At 41.4% G+C, this 23,729-nt stretch overlaps 4 protein-coding genes across 4 annotated transcripts; 1 reads left to right on the top strand and 3 right to left on the bottom strand.

Moving 5' to 3' along the window:
- Window positions 1-656: 656 nt before the first annotated feature.
- On the bottom strand, window positions 657-2,316 carry LOC121579172 (forkhead box protein I1-ema). The gene is made up of 2 exons (XM_041893525.1): window positions 1,566-2,316; window positions 657-1,403 (listed from the first exon to the last, which is right to left on the bottom strand). The coding sequence occupies exons 1-2, from the start codon at window positions 2,158-2,160 to the stop codon at window positions 856-858; spliced, it is 1,143 nt and encodes a 380-aa protein (XP_041749459.1). The 5' UTR covers window positions 2,161-2,316; the 3' UTR covers window positions 657-855.
- A 2,120-nt stretch (window positions 2,317-4,436) lies between these two features.
- LOC121579171 (lymphocyte cytosolic protein 2) lies at window positions 4,437-15,195 on the bottom strand. Its single transcript, XM_041893523.2, has 21 exons — window positions 14,709-15,195; window positions 14,500-14,562; window positions 14,304-14,350; window positions 13,481-13,546; window positions 13,359-13,384; window positions 13,195-13,235; window positions 12,869-13,067; window positions 12,648-12,745; window positions 12,050-12,116; window positions 11,836-11,937; window positions 11,341-11,366; window positions 11,033-11,052; window positions 9,658-9,777; window positions 8,393-8,417; window positions 8,233-8,245; window positions 8,016-8,106; window positions 7,807-7,868; window positions 7,488-7,597; window positions 6,968-7,042; window positions 5,548-5,697; window positions 4,437-5,217 (listed from the first exon to the last, which is right to left on the bottom strand). The coding sequence occupies exons 1-21, from the start codon at window positions 14,784-14,786 to the stop codon at window positions 5,065-5,067; spliced, it is 1,632 nt and encodes a 543-aa protein (XP_041749457.1). The 5' UTR covers window positions 14,787-15,195; the 3' UTR covers window positions 4,437-5,064.
- A 618-nt stretch (window positions 15,196-15,813) lies between these two features.
- Window positions 15,814-20,177, top strand: LOC121579169 (putative ammonium transporter 1). Its single transcript, XM_041893521.2, has 10 exons — window positions 15,814-16,181; window positions 17,003-17,092; window positions 18,187-18,408; window positions 18,525-18,607; window positions 18,708-18,833; window positions 18,947-19,171; window positions 19,315-19,453; window positions 19,547-19,626; window positions 19,733-19,859; window positions 19,992-20,177. Exons 1-10 carry the CDS (start codon window positions 16,115-16,117, stop codon window positions 20,051-20,053), a joined length of 1,221 nt encoding a protein of 406 aa, XP_041749455.1. The 5' UTR covers window positions 15,814-16,114; the 3' UTR covers window positions 20,054-20,177.
- Window positions 20,178-20,248: 71 nt separating this feature from the next.
- Window positions 20,249-22,895, bottom strand: zmat2 (zinc finger, matrin-type 2). Its single transcript, XM_041893522.2, has 6 exons — window positions 22,832-22,895; window positions 22,167-22,284; window positions 21,832-21,955; window positions 21,570-21,643; window positions 21,330-21,475; window positions 20,249-21,148 (listed from the first exon to the last, which is right to left on the bottom strand). The coding sequence occupies exons 1-6, from the start codon at window positions 22,847-22,849 to the stop codon at window positions 21,008-21,010; spliced, it is 621 nt and encodes a 206-aa protein (XP_041749456.1). The 5' UTR covers window positions 22,850-22,895; the 3' UTR covers window positions 20,249-21,007.
- Between the last annotated feature and the right edge of the window lie 834 nt (window positions 22,896-23,729).

Here is a 23,729-nt window from a genome sequence, read left to right as displayed (position 1 = left end):
AAGCCTGTTATATTAAATGACGTGCCCTTTAATATAGACCACATGGAAAATTCAATACATCTGATTTCTGTATGAATAAAGACTTGCTAAAGTGACGAAATTCAGCATTTTGACACGTCCCTCTGTTCATCCTCTGTGACTTCTAGGAAGATTTTAACCCACTTAACCCCAACATTTCTCCAAAGTTTTCACCATCATTGTAAAGCCCTGGTTATTTTGTTGGTTTGACAAAATCATTTCTGAAGATTATTATTTATTTAATGATATTAGTGATTCATTTTAAGGTCAATCCTGTTACGTGAACTGAACTTTTGTTTTAATATGGTGAAACTATTCCTTTTTAAATATTTTTTTTTCAAAAGAGACATTGGACATCTAATAGTCAAATCATAGCATAAAAGCAGGTAAGCTGGCTCTACATTTTTTTGTCAGTTTCTAGTTTTTGGTGGTGGAAAACTGAGCGGGTTGAGAATAATATGTCAACCCTGTTACCCATAGATAGACAGGCTAGAAATGTTTTAACAATAAAAGTTAGTGAAGCTTGAATTCAATTGCCCCTCCCTGTTGCACACAACAAGCTTCCATTCCCCCTGTCACAAGGGGATTTATGGCTGATTTAAGATCAGATTAGAAGTGTGAACCCTGTTACAGTCAACCCTGTTACTTTATTTGGCACTTAATAGGCCTTACTATAGTATTTTTGTTATTTAACTTTTTTTTATTATTAAGTTGAACCAGTGCTCTTAAAGACAGAATGTTAAAAGTAGGTGAAATTAAACTTTTTTTTTCAACAAGTTAAAGTACTCAAAAGGCACCTAATTGGTGGAATGACCCAGTAGATCTATCAGTTGTGTTTTACACCTCTGTGCCTTCCCGTGGGTAAAGCATTGAGGCAGAGTCCAGGGCTGGATATAGTTGGCTGCTGAGCTGGGTGAGGACAGAGTCACTGTAGCCCGCAGGGTAGAGGGGAGGAGAGGAGGAAATGGTAGGCTGCTGTGGATGGGACATACAGACCTCCCACTGAGGCATCGCAGCATTGGGGGAGTAGGAGCCGTATCCCTGGGCCGGAGAGGCCCGTTGGGGCAGCTCTATAGCCAGGCTGGGTCTGTGGAGGGTATCTGCCGCTACTGTGTTTGATTCCATCCCCACTTCAGCCATCTGAGACAGGAAGCTGTTCAGGCAGAGGGAGGGGGCTGAGGAGATTGGGGAGGGGCCGCGGTCAGAGGAGCTGGACACGTCATTCATGTTGTTGTGGTGTTTGGGGCTGGACTCTAACGACTCAGAACCTGAGGAGCCCCCCTCGCCAGGCAGGGAGTCCGACTTCCTCTTCCTCTTGCGACGGAAGTTGCCGTTGTCAAACATCTTCTCACAGTTGGGGTCCAGGGTCCAGTAGTTACCCTTGCCTGTAAGAAGTCACATAATACATTTTTGTTAAGGAATTGCTCTTACATAATTAGGCATCTGTCTGAGACACATTACACTTTTTTTTTAAGGTTATACTGTAAGTGTATACATTTCCCTTTTGTAAATCAAACATTGTGTAGGCATGGAACAAATGTTCTTACCTGGATCATCCTCATCTCGGGGCACCTTCTTGAAGCAGTCATTGAGGGAGAGATTGTGGCGGATAGAGTTCTGCCAGCCGGCCTTGCTCTTGTTGTAGAAGGGGAAGTTGTCTGCTACATATTGGTAGATCTGGCTCAGGGTGAGCCGTCTGTCTTGGCCCCCATGGATCGCCATGGCAATAAGGGCAGAGTAGGAGTATGGTGGCCTGGCCAGCTTCATCAGCTCCTCCTGAGAGGGCATGGAGAACCAGCTCAGGTCCCCTACACCACCCCCCGGCCCGCCAGCACCCAGATAGGGCCTCTGCATGTTGTAGAGTTGGGGCACATAGGGCCCACAGATTGGCCCCGTGGGTCCCCCTAGGTAGGGAACACTGTTGAGCTCTGGGCCGTTAAACCACAAGTAAGGGTTGGAAGGAGGGCTGGTGTAGTCTCCCAGGTCGTAGGCAGTAGGGGTGGCCTGCTGTGGGCCAGGCAGTGCTGGAGGGCTGTAGATGTTGTCGCTGTACAGGCTGAACTCTGGAGGCTCCTGTTCGAGGCTGGTGTACTGGGTCCCACATGGAGGTGGGGAGAGGCCCCGTGGCACAAACGACATCATGCTCACCCACAGACTGATCCTTGGATTGGCAGCTGGTCTCTTCAGTCTAATAAATGGCTCTGGTAAAAAAAAATCCTCTTCAGTATTATCTGTTCCTCTGTTTCCAGCTGAGAGGTCTTTGCCTTTCACTCTGTTCAATACTTTTGTGTCCAGTAAGGTGCATCACAACCTGACACCTGTCTCACCTGGTCAATTTATAGTACTACAGCAACACCCACGTCTTCTCTGATTGGGTGTTTCTGTGACCATGCTATTGAGTGAGTTTAGGCGTGGAGGATTCCCCTTGAATAGGAGGAGGTGGAATTCCACCAGTACTCCACCAGTAGTTAGTCTAAGCTCTGTGAAATGTTTAGCTATTTTAATTTGACATCCACCCAGTCACTATGCTTAAGAACATTTTAAAAGTGGTTATTTTACAGCATAATGGGAAATGGGTGCTACATTTACAAAGGTTATAGTAATTTAATGTAGAACCATTTCAAGACTCAAATATAATATATAAATATAACATAATATGAAAGGATAATTGAATGTCAATTGAATTTTAAGTTTGTACATGTATTTGTTTTTTTCTTACATGGATGTATGGGCAATATGTGATATATGATGATAGGCTCAAATAGGCAATCACTTCAAATGTGATTTCAAGCGCTCAACATTCCAAGGGGAAACTGCATTTAGGCTTCTTCGTATACATGATTTTCTTGGTTCTGAATTGTATATTTTTTCTCTCCCAAAACTTTTTTCCTTGTCCATTTCTTAGATGTCACAAACATTTTAGACATAATGCTTGGTGAAATTTAGATAGGTCTTTATTCAGAAGCAGTTGTTATAAATACAACGAATTGGGTTGGGTGTGAAGCCATTAATACTCTGCCCATTAACACCTTCATCGTCAAAACAGATATGATTGTTAAAACTATTTGTATTCTGCCTGCCCTTTCTTTAGCCAACCCGTGTCAGATTTACATCAGCCGCTCCCGTTTACTTCCGACACACGTTTCATTGTCTTCGCGTGGTAACTTGGGTTGGCGCAACAACCATCTCCATGGATGATTTTAATATCATTTATTTACCCCGCACAAATAATGCTTTAAAGAATGCCATGTTCTCCATATTAAATTACTTTAAAACATAAAATTGTGTTATTTCTCTGCGTATGGACCTTTAAAGCTAACAATAATTACATATCATTAGCAGTTCTGAAATTTCTCTAAACTGTTTGGTTTTTCTCCTATAGGAACCTATATTCGTAGTTTAATTCATAAATGGCCATCGCCGGGGACGCCAGCAATTAATACTTTTCCATTGTAGCGTGGTCTTCAATGCCCATAATAGGATACGCAAGAGCGGAGTGGGCACGAAGATATTTGGCAATCTACACGCTGGTTGATTACTATGGCTTCTTTTTTTTAATGCGGAATAACTACTTTTTACGGGAGACAGTAGTATGTACCGCAATGGGTGGAAACATAAATATGAGATGAGTGTTTCAGGAACGTTATGATTACATGCCTCAGTTCAGTGATCCATGCAGGCTTAGAAGAGCTGATGTGCTTGTTTTACTGCAAACGTTTCTGCACAGTCATGTGTCCTGTAATCCACGCTTGAAGTTGGCCGGAGACATGATGGCAGTTTGATTGTTTCTGCTTTTCATCATTTGTGAATTTGGAAGTTCCTCCCAAAGATATATCCCACGTTATCCGCTTAGAGACTATGACCTTGCAAAGACAGGTTAAGTGTTCCATGATTCATTTCAAAGACACAAATCTTGGAGGCTACCGAGGATGGCAGTTAGTGTGATTATAGTAATCCTCTCCTCTGGTGCTGACACAGACATAACGGCACATCTGTCCCTCCAGGGGGTTTATATTGTCTGCTATTGTATTTTACATACTGGACGCTTAAGATCTTCACACTCCAAATGACAAGGCTTGTGTAAATTACAACAGACAAATGAGAGCGATTAGGGACATAAAGGTTTTATACACAGTCTGATTCTAATAATGATACCGATGGTGAGGCATTGTACTTCACAACAGGTGAGTAGTGCAGATCCGACACGCTTTCGTATTCACTGTCCTAATATGACAATGCCAGATCAGCAGTGAGGAGCCTTTGGTCATCTTCTATTCTTCAGGCAAGTTAGAGAAACAATGGATGTTGGTGACATAAAGTCAATGAAAAAGATATGGAGAATTTGCCACAGAGGTCAGTGAAGTTTTTCTAGTGTGCCGCCATTTATGACCAATGATTTGTAGAATTTATGCCACAAGTTTCCAATAAAAAAATGCAAAAGTTTATTTGAAACATTGATAAACAGCTACATTATAGAACATACAGTGTCAGAGATTGAAGAATATAGTTTTCATTTAACCATTAAACAATGCAAAAAAAAAAAAAAAAAAAAAAAGGATATTATGAAAGCTCAGCAGTTGTGACTGACTGTCTACACCACTATCTCCTTACTTGGATAATGTATGCTGCTTCTGATTCATAGCAGAGCTAGCAGCTATCTAGACCTTTCCGTTGCATGTAACAGGGAAATAACAAACAAACACAAGCATTTACAGAACTACTCACATGGACATTTTTAGTTTCTGTGCTTTCCATACTGAAATAAAAATACACACTGAGACAAAAACTACAAATATTATTGTATTGTATATGGCCTTTTCTTTCTGAGGTCCATACAGTGAACAGTTGACAGAGTGCTACTGCACCTACCATCTCCATCCAAGAGTCACTTGTCTTTACATGAAATGACCTTACATGTAAAGACTGTGAACTGGAATTCAAAGGTTGCATTACTCCTTCCCCCATAATGTTAGTGGCAGTCCATTAAAACCACTGTGAATCTTGAATATTGATTCATGTTATTGTTCTCCCTCCCCCAGCTGTCTGTTAAAAAGATGGATAGTGACGTGCTAGTGCTCTACCTGCTGGGTAGATCAGGGGACACTGGCTCTGCTGTCCTGATCCCCGGTTCTTAGCATCAATCAGCAGAAGTGGTGACTGTCTGTAATGGGCGATGATGTCTGCCACCATCGGAAAGGTCTGGAACATAAAACATGAGCCGATACATTAGCAGGGGTTCATTGAGCCGTGTCATAACAGAAGCTGAAACATAAATATAAAGATGGTTGTCTGTACATCTAATCAAATCTCGTAGTTGATGTTTTGGTAAAAATTACTATACAACAAACTTTCAGATTACAGATTAATGGATCCAGTTCACAAAGCTCACTACTCCGTCCTCAGAGTGATTGATAATATGATTTAAAATTACACATATTACTCTGACTGGTCATAATTAGGGATATGAGTTCATTTCTGACCAGGTGACCTCTTGGCCATAGTCAGGATAAATGAGGCTGATATTGTCACCTCTGAGACCTTCAGTCCAGTCCCCAGCAGAAACTCATTCTGTTCACAGCGGATCTGTATGTTGTAAACTTTGTCCTGGTAGAGCACCATGAGCGTGTAGGGCTGGACGGACGAGCGCTTCGAACTGTCCCGTACCAGAAATGCACCATCCTAAACAGCAAATGAAACAGAAAAACATTGCACATTATAGTGGTGTGTGTGTTGTATTCTATCACCAAAGAGTACTGGTGAACTATACACATTTCTAAATATATATACAGTATATTGTCATTTTGGACATTGGACTATACATGATATTGCATTGTCCCTTCAAAAAACATTGTCACGATGAATCTGTGAGTACAGTGTGTGAGTGACAGTTTGCCCGTTATTACAGTCAACCAGGTGTGTGAATGACAGTTTGCCCGTTATTACAGTCAACCAGGTGTGTGAATGACAGTTTGCCCGTTAATACAGTCAACCAGGTGTGTGAATGACAGTTTGCCCGTTATTACAGTCAACCAGGTGTGTGAATGACAGTTTGCCCGTTATTACAGTCAACCAGGTGTGTGAGTGACAGTTTGCCCGTTATTACAGTCAACCAGGTGTGTGAGTGACAGTTTGCCCGTTATTACAGTCAACCAGGTGTGTGAGTGACAGTTTGCCCGTTATTACAGTCAACCAGGTGTGTGAGTGACAGTTTGCCCGTTATTACAGTCAACCAGGTGTGTGAGTGACAGTTTGCCCGTTATTACAGTCAACCAGGTGTGTGAGTGACAGTTTGCCCGTTGTTACAGTCAACCAGGTGTGTGAGTGACAGTTTGCCCGTTATTACAGTCAACCAGGTGTGTGAGTGACAGTTTGCCCGTTATTACAGTCAACCAGGTGTGTGAGTGACAGTTTGCCCGTTATTACAGTCAACCAGGTGTGTGAGTGACAGTTTGCCCGTTATTACAGTCAACCAGGTGTGTGAGTGACAGTTTGCCCGTTATTACAGTCAACCAGGTGTGTGAGTGACAGTTTGCCCGTTATTACAGTCAACCAGGTGTGTGAGTGACAGTTTGCCCGTTATTACAGTCAACCAGGTGTGTGAGTGACAGTTTGCCCGTTATTACAGTCAACCAGGTGTGTGAGTGACAGTTTGCCCGTTATTACAGTCAACCAGGTGTGTGAGTGACAGTTTGCCCGTTATTACAGTCAACCAGGTGTGTGAGTGACAGTTTGCCCGTTATTACAGTCAACCAGGTGTGTGAGTGACAGTTTGCCCGTTATTACAGTCAACCAGGTGTGTGAGTGACAGTTTGCCCGTTATTACAGTCAACCAGGTGTGTGAGTGACAGTTTGCCCGTTATTACAGTCAACCAGGTGTGTGAGTGACAGTTTGCCCGTTATTACAGTCAACCAGGTGTGTGAGTGATGTTGGCAGCAGAAGACGTCTGACCTTGTTGACCTGTCTGAGACAGCCCTCTGCTTGGCCCCGTGTCACCTGCCCAACGTACCACTGATGGTTCAGGTCCTACATATTCACACAGGAACACAATCACACATCAATCATATGGGATTGTGACTTTGTGACCTGTTACTAATTTCTGTGATAGGCTTCAGACAAAAAACCACATTAACCAAAAATCCATGTTTCCACATTGTTCAATAGAAGTGAGTTGTTAAATGCTCCAAATGACTATTATTTGCACATACAGTATTGTATGAGGACCTAGTGAAATATTTGATCTATTCAAGAAGAGCTGACTAGTCTTAGAGTCAAAGGGCTCTGCTCAACACAGCTGTTGAGACTAGGGGTTGACAGCCTGAATGTACAATACTCCCTTAGAATAACAATGCAATGGCGCCACCTACTGAGCTTTGCAAGTCACTAGACCAGGTCCAACATACAGTAAGTATTCGAGAATCTGTCTGTCTGTCTGTCTGTCTGTCTGACTGTCTGTGTGGTGGGGGATCACCTGTTCATCCTCTAGGTCTGCAGGTGGGGGGATAGAAGCTTGCGCAGGAGGCGGAGCGAGCATAATGTGTCTGTCTGGCACTATCCTAGAACTGTTCCTGGGTGAGATGGCTTAGAAAGAAAGAAAGAAAGAAAGAAAGAAAGAAAGAAAGAAAGAAAGAAAGAAAGAAAGAAAGAAAGAAAGAAAGAAAGAAAGAAAGAAAGAAAGGAGAATCATACCAGTTATCAAAAGGAGAAGTTGTTATATTTACACTCTGTACAGTATCTTTTAACAGGGTAGTGTTTAATGATGGGCACTGAAGTGAAAACACAGCACTCACATTCCTGCAGTGCCTGCAGTTTTGAAGGTAGAGATGCAGTTGAAGCGATATTAGGAGGAAAGCTGGAGAGAGATGGAACAACAGTTTGCAGATTACCATTCAAATGTGTATACCTTTTAATGATTCCATCACCTCTGCAACGTTCTGTCCTCCATGTTAGCCTAGTAGCATTTTCATTCCCAACTTTGACATGACAAAACTGATCTTACTTGTCTGAATGTAAAGATAGTCCGGGGAGCGCTGGTCTAGGGTGCCCTGGTCTAGGAAATGTGTTGGAGTTGTATGGTTTGGGCATGGGCACTGGAAGAGAGATAGACTAATGCAATCACTATGACTGCATAGTCCTTCAATTTAAAACAGGATGAAGATTAAGTACAATGTAAAGTTCCCTTAACAAGTAGAAAAAGGTTTCAGAAAACGTCTTACCATCATCTTGTACCTGTTGATGACATAAGATTAAACATGTTATGAGGGGGAACTACCGCCTTTTCTCAGTTACGATAAAAAGGCACAGTTTGAAAATCCTTATCAGCAACTCCCACCATCATGGTGATGTCACCACGTGTACACCATGACATACCCTTACCTCATTTCTTGCATCAGGCACATATCTGCAACACAAATGGAAATTACAGTTGAATGAGTTGCTATATTCACTTGCATATTGTTTCTTAGTGTTAAACTCAATAAGCGAGCACAAAGATTTAGCCAAATCCTGTATGTGCAACAACCAACAAATCAAACAAAACACAGATGGAAGACTGGAAGGGTAATTATAAAACAGTACACATCTTGAGATGCAGAGTTTCTCCTTTCTACAACAAGTAAAGGTCCTACAAAGCTGTGATCTGTGGCAGTGATTCACCCCAGCTCAATTAGCTCCCACTAACTAAACAACCGCAATTCCACTCCGCCACCCCATTTGAGGGTATTTTAACATTTTGTATTGTTTGTTGGTTTGGAAATGCCACTGTCAGCCAGAGAAAAATGCTGAGAAGGATTTTCACCACAGCAAGCAAGGTACTTGGAGTCAAACAGACAGGTCTGGATGAGATCTTTAAGATCAGGGCCCTCTGTAAGGCTCACAAAATCATTTTAGACCCAAGCCACCCCCTGTACACGGACTTTGAACAAATCATTTTAGACCCAAGCCACCAACATGTACCCGGACTTTGAACTACTCCCCTCTGGGTGCAGGTATAGGGCACCCCTCGGTAGGAAAAACAGAACTAGACAATCATTTGTGCCAGGTGTGATATCCTTCCTAAATATCTCTGGCTAATGTTCCTATTGACCCAGTAAGGCCAGCAGGCTAGTCTCTTTTTTTATTGGTATGTAATTGTTATTAAAGTTGTATTGTCAATTTGTTTTGTATTTAAAATGGCACTTTAAACGTGTACATGACACTGCAACAACATTTTCCCACAGGGAAAATAAAGTCAGTAAATAGTAAATAAATATTTATTCCTGTTTGAGTGTACTTCCTTATACACTGGGTGGTTCGAGCCATGAATGCTGATTGGCTGAAAGCCATGGTATATCAGACTGTATATCACAGGTATATGTATGTATTTTTTACTTTTTTCTAATTACGTTGGTAACCAGTTTATAATAGCAATAAGGCACCTCGGGGGTTTGTGGTATATGGCCAATATACCATGGCTAAGGGCTGTATCCAGGCACTCCGCGTTGCGTCGTATACCACACCATCTCGGGCCTCATTGCTTAACTAACCACTGAACCACAGTGTGATAATTGAAGAATCAGTTGATGCGTAGTCGATATGACTCATGATGTGTGTCTGGAGCTGTGCTGTATGAAGGATGGAGGAAGGCTAGGTGCACTGCAGACCTGTTGTTGTTCAGCGGGGCTCTGCCCACCGACGAGCTGCTCCTGCTGACACTACTTGACTGAGGGAGGGGAGGTTTGGCCATTCTGGGAGGGTCTGGACCCCTCTCTTCTGCCTGAGGCCTGGAAATAGGAGCATTGTGAAGTAAGAGGTTCCCAAACTGGACAGTGTAGTTACCAATACAGGAAGTTAAAGCTTGGTTCATTTCTTGAGAAAAGGCACCGCTTTAGAAACTGAATATATGTACAACAAATGTGGTGTACAGTGCCTTCAGAAAGTATTCACACCCCTTGACTTTCCCCACATTTTGTTGTGTTACAGCCTGAATTTAAAATTAATTAAATTTCGATTTTGTGTCACTGGCCTACACACAATACCCCATTATGTCAAAGTGGAATTTTACAAATTAATTAAAAATTAAAAACTGAAATGTCTTGAGTCAATAAGTATTCAACCCCTTTGTTAAGGCAAGCCTAAATAAGTTCAGGAGAAAAAAAAGTCACATAATAAGTTGCATGGACAAACTCTGTGTGCAGTAATAGTGTTTAGCATGATTTTTTAATGACTACCTGATCTCTGTACCCCACACATACAATTGTCTGTAAGGTCCCGCAGTCGAGCAGTGAATTTCAAACACAGATTCAATCACAAAGACCAGGGAGGTTCTCCAATGCCTAGCAAAGAAGGGCACCTATTGGTAGATGGGTAAAAATATTAAAAAAGCAGACATTGAATATCTCTTTGAGCATGGTGAAGTTATTAATTACAATTTGGTTGGTGTATCAATACTCCCAGTCACTACAAAGGTACAGGCGTCTTTCCTAACTCAGTTGCCGGAGAGGAAGGAAACCGCTCAGGGATTTCAGCATGAGGCCAATGGTGACTTTAAAACAGTTACAGAGTTTAATAGCTGTGATAGGAGAAAACTGAAGATGGATTAACAACATTGTAGTTACTCCACAATACTAACCTAATTGACAGAGTGAAAAGAAGGAAGCCTGTACAGATTAAAAATAGTCCAAAAGATGCATCCTGTTTGCAATAAGGCACTAAAGTAAAACTGCAAAAAATGTGGCAAAGAAATGAACTTTATGTCCTGAATACAAAGCGTTATGTTTGGGGCAAATCCAACACAACACATCACTTAGTACCACTCTTCATATTTTCAAGCAAGGTGGTGACAATTAAATCAATTTTAATCCCACTTTGTAACACAACACATTTCTGAAAAAGTCAAGGGTTGTGAATATACTCATGATTCAATATACTCACCATTCAAACAGGGAAGGAGGTGCATTGTCAATGACATTATGAAATTGAATTGCGAGAACTCATATGATTGGAAAGCAGTATAGAACCAAAATAAGTATTCTTTACCTCCATGAATGTGGAGCAGGCTACGTGAGAGAGAGAAAACAAAAACGTCATACATTTCATTGTGAAATCTTGATATTTCAAACAATTAGCAAAGAGTCTGGGATGGCCTTTAAACACTCATATGTAGACATGCTTATAGCTATTAGTTATACAGTTATATAGGCCAACTATAACTTCAGCAAGAACATAAAAGGTTTTATCTGCATATGTTTGTTCACGTGACATTTTTGCGATGATGTAGGGATGATAATAACGTTGTTTGGATACAATATAGGACTAATCAAAACATAACCAAAGTGAATTCTCACCCTATTAGTTGTGTTTAACTGCGTTGCTGTGTGGACAAACAGAGCATCAGGTCAGCACGAGGGCATAAAAAAAAAACATTACATCATTGCTTTATGGTGATGATAAATCCTTTAAATGTGATTGAGTATGTAAATCTAACATAAATAGAAAGCATCCTCTCTATATTAACACGCCAGGCGATTTCCATTGAAATGTACTTATGGAAGAGGAACAGTTACATGACATGTATCTGTGGGAGAGGCAGGTGTAGGAACAGACAACTTCTGTAGTAAACGTTTGCTTGCTGGGTTTGGATTGGTGTGAGACACAGGAGGTTGGTGGCACCTTAATTGGGGAGGACGGGCTCGTGGTAATAACTGGAGCGGAATCAGTGGAATGGTATCAGATACAACAAACACATGGTTTCCAGGTGTTTGATGCCATTCCATTAGCGCCGTTCCGGCCATTATTATGAGCCGTTCTCCCCTCAGCAGCCTCCTGTGGTGTGAGAGTACCTGGTATTGGAGATTCATCAAGTCTTGTGCGATCCAGTTTGGTGGGCTTTCTTCTGCGGTCAACTGGTGGAGCAGGAGGAGCACTTGAAGAAGGAGCAGGCACTTTAAAAAAAAACAATATGAAAAGACAGGATACAAATCAATACAAGGGACTAAAAAGTGTTCAAATGCTATATTTATAGTTAGATACTAACATTCTAGATTGTACACTTACACTTGCCAGGTATTCTGCCTGGGTGCTGGGGAGATTGCGCTCTTCTGGATGAGGGAGGCTGCAGTAGCTGCAGATACAAGGAGTGTGTTATGATGAGTTTCTAGGGTATCAAGTGATTACGAATGTAAGGATGTACTTAGACACTTTTGATGAGGAGTTCATACAAGATTTAATATTGTAACATGGTTAGTTATAACAGAAGGACAGAGCTTTTGCCTTTTCCAAATTCCCTAACTCCAGAACAAAGATCCACTCTCTCCATATATACACTCTGTTACAAGTCTCTCCACGAACATCTGGTAATCATCATGGGCACTCCCATTCTTTGATGTTATTACTCTTTACCCCAAGTCAGTATATCCTGTCCATCAATCATGCTATCATAAACATCAGTAAACTCCTTTGACATAACGGAATGTAGACTCCATGGCACCAAGCCGATTATCTAGTAACTCTAACCTGGTCCCCACGATACTATGACATGACATCATAACACTATAAAAACCTCATATCAGAGTGAAATGTAATGTTGAATGACTGATTGGAAGGAGGGAGGGAGAGAGTGGAAAGGGGGTAAAGTCAGAGGGAACATACTCACACTAGGGTGACTGGCAAAGGGGAGGGGAGGTCCAGCCCCAGGGCGTTGAGTTGTTGGAGGAGGCTGGCTTCTAGCTGTACTGTGGTGCGGTTTACTATCTAAACACAGAGACAGATACATAAAGAAGCACGTACAGAAACACATACATTCATTGAAAATCACAACATATATCGTTTGTGAGAGGAGTTGAGCACGGCAATGTTGTATTGATGTCTCCGTACCAATGTATTCACCGTCAGCCATGGGCTTGGCAGCACGGAGCTGATGGGGAAACTCTTCAGGCGCCTCAGACGGAGGTGACTCATAGCCGTTGTCACTGTCCTCACGTCCAACATCCTCTGTTGGTGACTCATAATCTCCCCCACTGCTGTCATCTTCCACAGCATCTGGATTCTCATAGTCTTCGTCACTCCCCTCATCCTGGGAGAGACAGACAACCAAGTTAAATACTGATGAAGAGATGAATCATCTAGGGAGGAACACTTCAATGGAATAAAACAGGGAGGAATAGAATGCAGTAGAGTGACATAGCCAAATATAGACTTACAAATTCATCCGGTCCCCAGGGCTGATCCTCTTGCGGCGTATCTGTAGTAGGTAGCAGTACAATGGTAAAATCAGCCATTTATCATGGTCCAATTGCTTCTCTGTCGATCATAATAACTTGATCTAAGGTAAGGTCTGTCAGTAAAAATGTGAAATCATCCATACCTGGTTCGTATTTTGGTGCTGCAGATCTGGAGAAAATACAGAGGAGAGCAAGATTGTGCTTGGATATCGCTTTGAATTAAACTACTAAAGTTGAATAGCTAAGAATGGCAATAGGTGCACACCTTTTAGTAAAGAATCTCCTTTTTTCTTCTTTCCGGTTGATTTCACAGCAGATTTTGGAGATGAGTCTGCAGAATGAGCATACAACATTGTGGCAGTCAATACCGCTACCATATTTTGGGACAAACAGTGTTTCCATCTTTTGTCACACAGTCGTGTATCGACACAGTCAATAACTGCCTTATAGTCATGTTCTGAGCATGTGTCATATGTTCAATATTGTGAGCAGTGATTGGTGAGTTCTATTTGAGTCTGCCACTGTGACAGGATGTGGTATCTGAAGTATATCGAAGTTTCAATTTCAGTCTGTTCTCCACATGTTCTTCTCTAAAATAATAATAATAATAATGCCACAGTCATGTGTGCATAAATTTTTACATATGAGTGATCCCAGGGATGGAACCCACTACCCTGGCATTACAAGCGCCATGCTCTACCAATTGAGCTACAGAGGACCAAATAAGGCACCCTACCACACTCCTCCCTTTCTCTCAGGTCCTTCTTGGTCTCTCTGTCTATCTGTTTACTCTGTTTCCTGCCCTAAAACACTAATGTAGCTCCATTTTATCGCTGTTGAATAGTTTCCTCTCCCTGTGCAATTATCATACTTCCCAACGTATTCATTGTTCAGGGGCATAAAAGGCTGAGTGGTCTTCATTTTGCCTCACAATGGTCCACCCAAAAGTGGAGTACTTTTTCAGGGTGCTTTAGTCTACTTGGGTGCCTATGTTGGTTTTCAGTGTGAGCATGTAAAAATAGTTTAATGTAATTGTTGAAATGTTCAGTTTTCTTAACATAATGAAAGAGAAAGTAATGAATACTCACGGTGCATGGATTTTGGGGAATTTCTGATGGTCATTTTCAGTCATGTTCTACAAAATGATAGATTAAGTATTTCCATCAAGTGATACATTACATGACAGTCAAAGCATTGTTTAAATATCTAATCCCTGATCAAAGATGAATAATTATACAAGGAACACATGGGAAAGGGGACACACATTTGCTTCATATCACTTACCAAGAACCTTTGTCCATTTATGTTACATTTCACAATTACTTTATCGCAGCCACTTAAATCCAACTGTAAATGCATAAAACAAATGAATTAATATGGATACTGAGAAGCAGTTTTGAATATGATTTTGTAAGACAGAGAACTAAGGAAAAAATTTACAGGTTGCGAACTGTCAACAAAAGGTGCAATAATCTAACCTGAAAACGACTTACCTTCTTCATGTAGTCTGCCAATTGGAGTGGATTCCAGCCCATTACCACTGACTTGGATGGCACACGGTCAAAACTCATTGTTCCCCTCTCTTCTTCTGAATATAAATGAAATACAAAATCCTTTGAAAGACAGTTGGCTTGGACAACCCCTCTGTTACGGTGCAGTCATATCATAGCCATGTTTGACTTCGAGGCCTGTCAGAAAATGGCTCCTTGTATCTTGCTGCTACGCCCTTGGCAATGCTCTGTCTGGTGCTGTGGGGAGGAAGTGTGCAGCCTGACAAGTGTTCAGAGAAATAAAATAGGAAGATGTTCCTCTTTCACCACACAGAAAAGACACAGCACAACACCCACCACAAGTGCAATAGGAGGACTACAGAAAGAAAATTACTTGACTATTTTGTCTCCTTCCTGTTCTGTGAAATCATGTTTGGTGTGTCAATTGTCTGGTAGGTGATGAAATCAATTCACCAAGAGTTATGAATGATCTGAAGTCCAGACAACAGCAACACAAACATTTAAATGTCAATATCTTAAATGGTAGGCTTGTCAGTTATCTGAGAGCTCTGAGAAAAGAAAGAAAGCAAACTCTCTCAAGCGTTTCCTGTTGACGATGACAGTGGTGGCAATAGCAAGGAGAAGTTATAGCCCATTACAACCCCAGTTAACATAGGAGCATAACACTATACACAATAAACCAAATGACACACACACACACACACACACACACATTGTTGTTGTTACTAGTTAATTTATTTATTATTAGATAAGTGCCACACATTTCATGAGTTTGGATGGAGAACAGTACACAGAAAACTTTTTTGGGCCACTCATTTCAAATGTCAGTTATTCTGAAATAATGATTTATGCATGACATATTTATATTCTAAATGAATCTTACTTGCTTTTATTTTAACCATAAAATGAACACGCATTTAATGTTATCTGACAAAGGTTTTGACAGCAATTTGTTTGACTTTAATGACTTGAGACTTCAGCAAGGTCCAAGACCAGTCACACAGGCATTTCGCGCTCTTCCGCAGAGGTTCATTATTAGTAGCTAATCACACAGGTAAGGATCTTTGACGTAATAGAAGCACCTGAATGCAAGTTCTAAAAAATGCAATTATACTTAGCTAGCTACTTATCTTCAACCTAGCCTGAATATATGTATGTATCGTGTCTGCCTCCATCACGATCAGTCACTTGTGAGCCTGATGCCGTGAGCCACACATAGCTAATGTGCTTATAGGTGTAACATTAGCTAGCTATTTGTTTACTTGTTTGTTTTGCCATTGCATAGTTATCTAACAGTTGCGCTAACGAACCAGCTAGCAAGCTAGTAGCTAGCTATTTATGCTACCAGCTACAGCTGGCTAGCTGTACAGACAAACCTGTCTTTTGACATGGCTTTCCCTGACTCGATAGCTGTCCATGATGCGTTCATCCTCCTCTGCAGCTTCTTTGCATTGTGTGAGTATGGTTCATGAATCTGGCTGTCCAACAGGCAAGCTAGGTAACGTAGCTAGCTAGCTAGGTAAGTAAAGTAAGCTCTTACTGTTATCTAATCTTAGTTCAGTGGTTGCCATGGCGCCATGAGGAAGCCTTGGCAGAGAGCTCTGTAAATGTTGTACATATTTTTGTTATTTTAAGTATTTTTTGTTTCATTTTAAAATATATTTTGGGGGGTTTGATAACCCGGTGAGGGTTGGGCTAAAATATCTGTTGGTGACTCATCGAGTTGCAGGACTGACGATGGCAGGTCTGTTTACTTGTCTTGGTTAACTATAGCTAGCTGGCTAATCTAATTTGAATGATGCATCCAACACCTGATCTACAACAGCACCGGTTTTTTATTACACCTGCCCGTTTCTGGATGGACGTGGACTGTGTGAGGGGATTACAGATAACTGCCAAGGTGTGTTGGTCTCTCAGCCGCTTATAGCTGCCGAAAGATGACCCAGGTGGGTGCTATACTTTCGGTGGTGGATGTTCCAGCCTATACAGAGGAGTAGCTGTGAACTTAAGCGACAGAAGTGCCTGATGAAAAGCTCCGGGCCTGCCTGTCTGACTGATGGCTGTACCATCGATGCCACCACCAACACTCAAGTTACTCCTATCTGTGGAAGACCATCTCCCATGAACTGCCAGCTGCCTGAATAGTTTTTGTTTTAGTTTTTTTAAGTGACTTTGAGATACTGTATGAAAAGTGGTGGCTATATAAAATAAATATAGTATTATTATTTGATGATTTAAAAAAAATTCTAACTTTACTTTCAACTTTGATTTTATAGGCCTCAAGTTTGGGTTTGCGTTTGTGGAGGCAGGCAAGACAGATCCAAAGAACGTCTCCAATGTCATCTTTAAAAATGTAGCAGACACATGTAAGTTGACATTTTGGGGTAGCTTTTTTTTGCCCAGTTTGAGAGATAATTTTCGGGTCTAGGAGATGATAAAAATATTAATTTCATGAGATGCGAACACATATGACAAGTTGTTCGAATTGATCTTGTTCACCCAATGCTGTTTGATGGAAGTGTAATTTTTTGCAGGTTCACTGTTCTTGAGCTGCACACCCACAATTGTAAACATTCTTTTTAGGCAACTGCGCTTTTTGCTATATCAAAATGTTAATTTTGAAGGAGAGCATTGTGTGAGTGTTTAATCTGTGAAGAATCAACAATCACATCCTAAAAAATATTTTTAAAAATTGGACTTGAATGAGATGAGGCTGATTGTTATTTATTTTGCTCATTTGCACCCCAGTATCTCTATTTGCACATCATCTCTTGCACATCTATCATTCCAGTGTTAATACTAATTGTAATTATTTTGCACTATAGCCTATTTATTGCCTTACCTCCATAACTTGCTACATTTGCACACACTGTATATATATTTTCTGTTGTATTTTTGACTTTATGTTTTGTTTTACCCCATATGTAACTCTGTTTTGTTGTTTTTATCACACTGCTTTGCTTTATCTTGGCCAGGTCGCAGTTGTAAATGAGAACTTGTTCTCAACTGGCTTACCTAGTTAAATAAAGTTTTTTATTTTTTATTTTTTTATTAAAAACATATTAAAATACAAAAATCTCAGGATACTGTAGATGTCACATGCTTACAGGCCTCCACTGACACCAACCCATAAACAGGTTGCAAGCTTTATGCTTGCATGTTAGTGTAAGAAGGAGCAATAGCATGCATGCTGCTTGCTGTCTTGACAGCAGTTGTTTCAATAGCACAGTTTCCACTTCCTGGTGACTGATGTGGCAGAGTAGGCATTTGTGAACTATAGTTAGGCCTACAGGTCAAAGAAGAAAATTAGTAGGTGACTGTTTAGGTCATGAAGATCTTTAATCTGCTGGAAAAAAGTATTGATGTTTTTATGCAATGCAACCAACAAAACAATGGGCCTAATGGGTAAAGCTAAGTTCACTACTTCTTTTAATCCCATCCATCCCTTGTTTGTTTTCAGTTGTCACCTTGCTGGCTTTCTTTCTCCATGGCTATGCGTTTGCCTTTGGGGAGCACAACGCTGTTATCGGAACCCAATTCTTCCTCACACTGAACAAGACAAACATGGTCAACTTCTTCTTCAACTATGTTCGCTGTGCTGTGGCCACTACTCTGGCACTAGGGGCCGCCAACGAGAGGACAGAACCCATCGGCTACCTCATATCCGCATATGTTTTCTCAGGTATTCTCACTCACTGATTCTAAAACCACTGTTTTTGGGCCACTTTCCCTCCACTCAATACTTTTGAGGTGAGGTTTGTTATGTGGCTTGTGTTGAGAGTCTCTCTGTTTCCTCAGGAATAATCTACCCTCTGGCTTGTCATTGGGTCTGGGACCAGCAAGGCATCTTCAGTCCAACCTCCACCTCCTACCCATCACAGGTGTGAACCAGTAAAAATATCATACCATAATCAAATTCAGGATTTAGCTATGCATTACAAGCAGAGAGATGATCTCGTATTGACCCACATTTCCATTCAGGACTATGCAGGCAGCGGTGTGATCTTCTTGCTGAGTGGTGCAGTGGCAGCTGTCTCACTGCGGGTTATAGGATCACGGGCTGGACGCTGGAGTCCCCATTTCAAACGGACAGAGCACAGCCAGCCTGTAAGTCATGGATACAAGTGCAAAGGCCATCGGAAGACTACAAAAGTAGATGCTGTTCCATTCTTCTGCATCCACCAACTCCTTATGTCTCCCTTGTATATGACTGTTCTTAGATGGTGGTGCTGGGAGGATGCCTTCAAATGCTGGGGTTCTTGGGCCTGGTGATGGGCACTCACCCCCATGTGTTGGATGCTGAGGAGGGCCTGCTGCTGGGGCTGGGCACTGTAAACCTGCTGCATGCCGCTACAAGCGGAGGACTCTACGGACTAATGATCCAACGCATCGATAAGAACTACTATGATCTCGACAGCATGCTCTCTGGGGCCATTGCTGGCATGGTAACACACTACGGGGGCTTGGAGTTGTTTTGTCTGTTGTGACTGCACATAATCTATGGGGCTTGTGTTGACCAGTGCATTATCAATAACTAAGCATTTGTTTTTACGCTGAGCTCAGTCTGGTCTTTCTGTGGTGTTTACAGGTGGCAGTGTGTGCAGGAGTAGATACCTACATGCCTGGTGTGGCAGTCATGTGTGGGGCCACTGGATCTCTCCTATTTATCGGCTTTCGGCGCTTCCTCTGTGCTGTGAATGTGGATGACCCCCTTAACATCGTCTCTGGTTAGAATCACATTTCTGGTTGAAATACAAAAATTGTCTCTCATCCCCAAAACCACATGAATCATAATGCGTCTCACTTTCTCTTTATGTCAGGATACTTAATTCCAGGGGCCTGGGGCTTGATGCTTGCTGGTTTGTTCTCTGATCATGGGGCTCTTGGAGGACATATCCAGGTGAGAAATAAAACAGACTACCCTGGAGTAACCTCTGCTGCATAGTTGCTGTGGTGTACAACATTTACTGAGTTGGTTGTTCTCCTTTTGTTTTTATTATTTCCAGGTGTTGGGGAACAATTGCATTGTGGCACTGGTGTTATTCTTCTGGGCAGTGGCTATGATGTACCCTCTTCTCTCCATACTCATGTGTTTTGGAGTGCTGCGTGTACCCCGCTTCATGGAGAAACAAGGTGAGATAATACCCATGCTCTGCAGTCATTTCAGCACCGGAAGCTAAGAGGAATGGTACATTTGTTATGCATAATGATACATTGGTCCAAAGATAATGCAAGCGCTCTCTCCCTGTGGTGTGTCTTTTACAGGAATAGACAAAATCAGACACACACTAAGACACCCTCACGGCACCAGGAAGTCGCTGAACTAAACCCAGACAGAAACATCAATCCAGAACTTCAGAGGCAATGAAGTTCAAACCTGGGGATAATTTTACAATGTTTTTTTCCTAAACAATTTATTAAATGCATAACTAAAACATTTGTTAGCAAGCATATTTGTTCCAGAGTAATCCTCTTTTGTTTGCACCATAGTTTCATATTGAGAAGGATGGCAGTACAAAAGATTTACAAAGTCAAACAATTTATTGTATGAATCACAGATGTCTTGAGTAAGGCAAACACTACTACACACACAATTGCCCCATGTTTCTAGGTGACATTTACTAGGGAAGCATTTAGTTGTGAGGTTGTCATTTGGGGGCCCAACAGTTGAAAAGGCAAATTAAATTAAATGCACTGTCCAATAACTGATGTATTTGATAGCAGATGAAACTTAAACATCCACTATATTTGCGCTAAAACACTACAGAAAATATAGGTAGTGCAACTAGTGGAATGCTGACATAAATGAACACACAAAATAAGCTTCAAAGGGTCAATGGTAACCTGTTGTAAGTTTATATAAAATAAAAAATAAAATAAAACATCTCAGTGGACATTTACCCTTGTATTCGGATATAAAAATCCCAATAAATTACTAATTGTATTACTATGACATGTTATCCCATTCTATCAACCACAAACCTAGCCGTTTCAGGGACTCCTCAGACTGTGTCTATGTACAGCATGTGTTTAGTTTTTTGAGGGGCTGGTTTTGGAATAGAATGGGGGTTTTGGGGATATGATGCATCATAGAATACCAACCTGGTAGCAGAACAGTTTGATCTATAGCCAACCCTTTTATCGTGCTCAGGACAACAAATAGCTGGCTAAAACACATCAGGGAACAGGCTAATAGAATACTATAGACAGCAAAGTTTACTTTGTGATCAGCCACAAAGGGAAAGGTCGTAGAGTGTAAAGAAATGCAGAAAGTCTTTAGGTCATTTGCCTTTCTTTGAGGAACCAAACCCTGAGAATCCCATCACAGCAGCCATTTCATCATCCTCCTCGAAAAGATCCTCTTCTGCTTTACGCTTCTTTTCCTTCTGCTTCTCCTTCTTGTATGCCTTTGCTTTCTCCTCCTGGGAAAAGAAGTGACAGGGATACGTGCTTTCACTATTTGTTTTAGCATAGCTTAAATGGTCATTTAACTTACGTGTTAGTCATACCAGCAATGGCATTTATTTCCTGACCTAAACTAATACACATTACATCCATTTGGACTGAGAGTAAGATTGACAGTATTCTAGCCCCATCACTGACCTCTTCTCGAAGCTCTTTCATGCGCTCTTCAAAATCATACTCCGTCTGCTTCTCCTCAATCTTCTTCTTGTTAACTTCAAATCGTTTCTTCACCTGGTCCAATGAGGATCTCTCTACGCGCATGGACATCCCCAGATTCCTCTGGTCTGTGAGGAGAAAGTAGATGAGAAAAGAGATTATTACCAATTTAGCCATCTACGCTGCACTTCTAATGTAGATGACAATGTTGTGCATACTCACGTTTCTTGCCATTGATGTGGTCCAAGAAGTTGATGGAATCCTTCACAACACAATCACACACATTGCAGTAGTACCTGAACATGAGATAGAACATCATCAGACACCTGTATCACTGTTGTCAAAAAGACAAGGACCTGACAAATAGATCAATTAGGGCTAATCTGTATTCATAAATGATATAATGCATACAGCTCTTAGATAAGGGAGTGCCAATACAGTGTTAACTTCATTTCAGGAACATCTTTGGATGCCAGCCTCTTACCCGCCCATCTCAGCCTGTGGTGTGGTCTTGGTGATAACAATGGTTTTACCCAGCTTGGACTCGAGGTCCACCTTGTAGTCCCTGTGTCGCAGGAGCTCCCGCTTGACTGGGGGCGCTGGCTTGCCTGAGAGAAGGGAGGCATTATAATGATGTATATGTTCAGGGTGTGTTCTTCCCCTAGTCATTACTCACAGGTATTCATGGGGATCAACTTCAGTTTGAAGCTTTCACTTAGAATTTTGCCTCCATAGTTTGATGATTTAGGGAGAAAACACTTAATCCATATTATTAGCTCCCATGTGTTAGTTACTGGGGCGAAAGGAAAGTATAATTACCATCTTTTTTGTCCCTCTCCTCATCGAGACGTTTTTGAGCCAGTTGTTCATACTCATCTTTGTCCCACTTTCGGCGAAAATCATTCTTGCTGCTATTACCTCCCCCACCACCACTGGACTTTAGCAACATATCAAAGGAAAAAAGTTAGTTTGAGAAATGCACGCTGACAGTACATTTTAACACAGAACATAATTTCTTCAAGCACAATTACTTTTACTTATAGTTTTTACTTACTACCTACAGTTCTCAAACATCCTGGGGAACCACAACCGTTACATGTACTTGATCTATTCCAGAGCTAGCACATCGGATTCAAATTGTCAACTAATTATCAAGCCCTTGACTAAGTGTATCAGGTGAACTAGTTCAGGGCTACAACAAAATTGTGAAACATCTGGGGTGTCCAGAGAGGTTTGAGAACCAATGAGTTAGACAAACAAACAAACAACAGCCATTGGTAAAAGTCACAAGCTTTGCTAGTTCGATAGCACGGTTAGCTTACGTCCATGATGGCTGGTGATTGTACATAGTTAGAATTGATCTCAAACGTTCTACTCTCACACGAATTATGACATACAAAAGTAATTGTGTTTATTTCACCCTAGAACCTGTATAACACCTTATACATTAGCAGAAAAGCCTCTCTAAATTAGACGATACATACCCCACTGCCGGACGCCATTTTGTTTGTAACAACGTTATGGAATACGTCACTGTCGCAATATTTGGGGGACGTCTTCTTCTTCGATTAGGTTTAATGGCGGTTGGGATCCAATAAATGTTGCATTACCGCCACCTTATAATAATATAATAATATGCCATTTAGCAGACGCTTTTATCCAAAGCGACTTACAGTCATTCGTGCATACATTTTTGTGTATGGGTGGTCCCGGGGATCGAACCCACTACCTTGGCGTTACAAGCGCCGTGCTCTACCAGCTGAGCTACAGAGGACCACCTTCTAGACTAATACTTTGCTTTAAAAAATAAAAAATAATACTAATACCCTACCATCTAGCACTACACTCACAAAACATAAAAAAGAATAATAAATACCATACTATTTACATCTATTTAGTTCTACTTCAGGCCAACAGCCTGAAAGGATGGGACACTTAACACACCCTGTAACTCTTCTGATGTAAAGTCTTGCACACCCAAATACCTCTCTGCAGCTGCCACCACAACCTCTATTTTCTGCGACTTACGTTCCATCCCTGCAGTACAGTTGATAACCATTGCTATAAATGCCAAATATCCAATCTTACTGAAACATATATCACTTGTTGGTTTATCCCTCTGTACTGGTACAGATCTACTACTCACGCCACTCCTCTCAGGATCCCTCCCTCTTGACCCATCTTCGTCTACTTTCTTCACTGCCTCAGCATATGACAACTTCTGCACTACTCTAACCCTGGAAACCTCAACCTGCCTCTCTCGCATGGGACATTTCTGATCCCCAGCCCCATGGGCAACCCTACAATTAACACATACCAATTTGGGGGATTTGAAGTAAATTGTCATTCTGTTTTTATTAGCAAAAATAAATAGCCTATTTA

This window comes from Coregonus clupeaformis, chromosome 13 (genome assembly GCF_020615455.1).
Source record: "Coregonus clupeaformis isolate EN_2021a chromosome 13, ASM2061545v1, whole genome shotgun sequence".
In the NCBI taxonomy this organism is placed as follows: domain Eukaryota; kingdom Metazoa; phylum Chordata; class Actinopteri; order Salmoniformes; family Salmonidae; genus Coregonus; species Coregonus clupeaformis.
This window is presented reverse-complemented; position numbering and strand designations above follow the sequence as displayed.